This window comes from Egretta garzetta, unplaced genomic scaffold (assembly GCF_000687185.1).
Source record: "Egretta garzetta isolate BGI_Z169 unplaced genomic scaffold, ASM68718v1 scaffold118, whole genome shotgun sequence".
NCBI classification, from domain to species: Eukaryota; Metazoa; Chordata; class Aves; order Pelecaniformes; family Ardeidae; genus Egretta; species Egretta garzetta.
In genome coordinates this window covers 3435937-3440288 of record NW_009260484.1, presented here as the reverse complement: position 1 = coordinate 3440288, position 4352 = coordinate 3435937, and the positions used below count along the sequence as shown (strand labels likewise).

Sequence of the window (4352 nt, the reverse complement as noted above, 5' to 3'; positions counted from 1 at the left end):
CAGCCAATGGCATCCTGGCTTGTATCAGGAATAGTGTGGCCAGCAGGACCAGGGAAGTCATCCTTTCCCTGTACTCAGCATTGGTGAGGCCGCACCTCAAATACTGTGTTCAGTTTTAGGTCCCTCACTACAAGAAGGACATTGAGGCACTGGAACATGTCCAGAGAAGGGAAAAGCAGCTGGTGAGGGGTCTGGAGCACAAGTCTGATGAGGAGCAGCTGAGGGAACTGGGGTTGTTTAGCCTGGAGAAGAGGAGGCTGAGGGGAGACCTTATTGCCATCTACAACTGCCTGAAAGGAGGGTGTAGTGAGGTGTGGGTTGGCCTCTTCTCCCCAGTAACAAGCAATAGGACAAGAAAAACACTCTAAAGTTGCACCAGAGGAGGTTTAAATTGGATAAGAGGAAAAATTTCTTCACAAAAAAAAAAAAGGGGTTGTCAAGCATTGGAACAGGCTGCCCAGGGAAATGGTGGAGTCACCATCCCTGGGGGTATTTAATAGACGGGTAGATGTGGTGCTTAGGGACATGGTTTAGTGGTAGACTTGGTAGTGTTAGGTTAACAGTTGGACTTCATGATCTCAAAGGTATTTTCCAATCTCAATGATTCTCTGATTCTAAGTATACTGTCCAGCCTCACTTTTGCTGAAAAGCTTGCCCTTCTGACAATTTATCAACTAAATCTTGAAGTTAGAAATGGTTTAACAGAACCTTTTCCAATAATAGGTACTGTTTCTGCTGTATGCTTTCCTGGGGTACACATATAGGAGCAAGTTTGATTTAATTTCTTCTGGGGAGTTAGCTGGCTCTGTAGTTTCCCGAGTTTCAATGACTTTGCCAGGTGGAATGAGTATCAGAAAACACAAGTACATTATTTCAAACTTAAATTAAGCAACTTTAACTTCAAATTCAAGCAAATGTGTGTTTACATGTACTGAGACCTAACATGACAACAAATTAATCTTTTAAACTCAACAGTAAGCAAACTGCAGAGTTTGCTACCAGAGTCAAATGGAGGGGGGGTGGGGGAACACTGAACCAGCTAAGAACCTGGAATCAGGATATGCTGCAGTGCTAAACCTAAAATACTTATTTTACAGTCTGTTCTGAGACTGAGAAGCTGAGTAGAAACAAGAAAAAGGTGAAATCCAGTGAAGCTGCTTCTTTTTGTGCCAAGTATTTCCCAACTCTGAAGTCTTGGAGAAGGCAATCAACAAAAATAGTGCAATTCACTGCTATCATTTTTAATAATAAGCTGGTTGATTTTAAATAGGAAGCACATTTTGATTTTTTTTCCTCTGTAATAAGTATCTGTACTTAAAAAAATAGTGCTAGTTTGGTATATTTTATTCCATTCCAGTTTCTATCTAAGTAGAGCTTGATATAAATAATTTAAGATTTATCATTTACCATTTTCCAAGACTTTAAAACCAGCAAATGCAACACTAGTCTAGAAAGCACAATGTAAATTTGAGAAGAAAGAAAGGAGACCACTTCATAGGGCTAAATTTACTGAAAAGCAGTGACAGCTCACAGAATAGATGAACAAGTGAGTTTGGCTTCAGGAGCCAGGAAGGCGGCAACGCCTGGCTCTGGCTCCAGCAGAAGGCCCTGTCAACCATGTGCAATATGAATCAGATCTATTAGGGAAAAGTCAGATAACAGTAAGAGCAGCTTGAAGTAAGATTGAAGAGGAAAAAAAAAAAAGCATAGCAGATAAATCTGCATGCAGCCAAGCAGCAGGCAACAAAGAATAGGGCTAGATGGGTACAAAAATCCCTGAAATAGCTTGCACTCCCTCCTTCTGACTTAATACAGCTTAAAAGCAGTAGGATACTCAATATAAATATTATTATTTTGACTTACAGGCATTAGGAGATTCCAGATCTTCATTATCTAACAAAAAGTGCTGTTAGAGTAACTGTTGAAACTCCTGTCATTACAGAGAACTGGTTATGCACTTTTGCTTTAGTTATCCATGCAGACAGTTCAGGGTCAGTCTTTCTAACTACAAGCGCTAACACCCCTATTTTCACGAAAGAAGAAACAGACTTTTATAGCATATAAAAAAGTTACCAAATTACAAAGGATAGATACACTCTGATGTACAGCAAGTAAAAAACCCGAACAATTTATCTTTAAAATGGCTTTATATAAAGATTAAAGATAATAAACAATTCCCTAATTCTGAGAATTTCTGAAAGGTACCACACTGCATAATGCCGAAACCTAAACTACAGGTCTCCTAACCTCAGTGGAAAAGCAAGAACATTTTGAACCAAAGCCCTCCTAAAATATTATCATTTTGCTTTAAAACAGTGCAAAGAATCTGCAGAAATATGAATTCCAAGCTTCATTGCCATAAGGATTCAAAAGTTGAAAATAATCAAAATAGTGATTCAAGAGTGCATAATTCTGTCTGCGTAGCCTTTGATGTTTTACTCAAGACACTTAAACTACTTTGTAGTAACGATTCTCCTACCTGTTAAATCAAGCCATAAGAGATTACTAATCAACAGATGAAATAAAAGAACCCCTGACCTGCTCTACTTTACACTTAATTTTATTTCTAGCATCAACCCCTCCAGCTTCTGCTGTCTCTCCCTTTCAACCTGTGACACTTCCCACTTCTTTTAATACTCAGATGGCTACTTAGGGCCACTGGGAAAGGAAGGTCTTAGAGGAAATGTATAGGATTTGGCCTGGAATACATAAACATTCAAAAAAGGGAAATAAGAATAGTATCTGGAAGGTGCAAAATTGGCTGACCTATAATCCCAGTAACAATATTTGCAGAGACTTCTGTTAAGGGAAAAAAAAAATATTTGGAAAGATCTGCCAGAAACCAGGTTAAATAAGCCAGGCTTTTCAACTTTTTAGGATTTATTTCCCAATTCACACACAAGTAAAGGTTTTGCCAGAAAAGCAAGCATACATAACCAGATTCTTGCTTCCCATCTCCAGAAAGCAGCTAAGGCAAGGTAGGCCAAAGGCTACAGAAAAAAGCCATAAATGTCAAACAGCTTACACTGTACCAGGAGTCTAAGACTGTAAAACAAAAATCGTACCTCACACATTATTGGGATGGAAGTTTCCATGCTTAAAGGAAAGTTTACCTTGGGGTTAGTGCTTTCTACAAGACCTTGTAGTATTTCAAACGTTTGGCTAAGACAAATTTGTAAGCCAAACATTAGGATTAATTGGAGAAAAAAAAAAAAAAAAAAGAAAAAAGAGTAAAACATGTTGTGAAGCTATCTGAGCAGAAGTTGTATGGTGAACTTTTTAGATACAGTGTAAAATATTCAAATCCATTTTACTATTTCTGTGTTCCTTGGTATGTCAGGTTAGCTATATATTAAATCTCATTGATGTGAAACAGTTAAGCAGTAAAAGAAATTTTATGGAAGCAGTTATATGCAATGAAGTTTCCTTAACACTTAATTTTCCTAGCTCATCCTCAAGGCATGAGACCACTTCATTAAACTAAACAAAATTCGTGTTGCTCTTTATTTGTCAACAACGAATACTCAGCAAATATGAGAAAAATAAAGGTACACCATCAGTGCACTCAGGAAAAACTACCACAGCAAAAGCTAGACAAAACTAAAAATGTATGAACCTTGGCTGAATCTTCAGTCAGAACCAAGGTCCCAAGACAACCTGTCTGCTTCCTGCCAGCACTATCCATCAGAACGGACTACTTTGGTACCAAAGGCTTTGACAGCAGCTCAAACCTATTGCAGAACAAGACAAACACACTAGCAGAGTTCCATTCTTTGTGATTTTAAAACCCAAAGGAGTAGCGAAGCAGGTAAGATTTAAGGAAGCTGAAGCTTTAAGTAGTACACATTGCTAGAACGATTCCAGCACTTCCAAACTACAATGAGTCAATCAGAACAATTGCTATGTTTTATGGCTTTCAAGGATAAATATTTTATGGCTGTGGATCTTTCATAACAAACGTTACTGCAATACCTGGAGGTAGCGTCTCCACACTTTGTGCTTTGTCCTCCCCATCGTTACCACGCACGTCTTTCCTTTTGGGGTCGATATCATTTGGGTCCTCCTGAAAAGAGTACATCATCTTTAAAATAATCTCCTTAATTGATTTAAATTTTCTGTTTTCAAAGCAAACAGCAATAGCTAAGCTCTGTGGATTTTAAACTCATGAAGCAGTCCAAGAGACCTAACTTTGGATTTTAAGAGAAAGGAAGACTATTTCCTTCATTACTTTAAAGACATAATAAACAGAACAAAAATTTAAAGAAAGCCTTGTTCTAGCAAGGAACAGGCCAAATAGGAAAGTTATCTGAAAAAGAGAAGTCAGGTTATCTAGCAGTTATATCCACAGTGGC

At 38.1% G+C, this 4352-nt stretch overlaps 1 protein-coding gene across 1 annotated transcript in view; it reads right to left on the bottom strand.

Moving 5' to 3' along the window:
- The window catches only part of GALNT2 (polypeptide N-acetylgalactosaminyltransferase 2), a 45597-nt gene extending 41519 nt beyond the window's left edge, over positions 1–4078 (bottom strand). The window contains exon 1 of the mRNA XM_009644150.2: positions 3973–4078. Within this exon, the coding sequence (XP_009642445.1) occupies positions 3973–4078 (106 nt within the window). The remainder of the gene's footprint in view (positions 1–3972) is intronic.
- Positions 4079–4352: the final 274 nt, after the last annotated feature.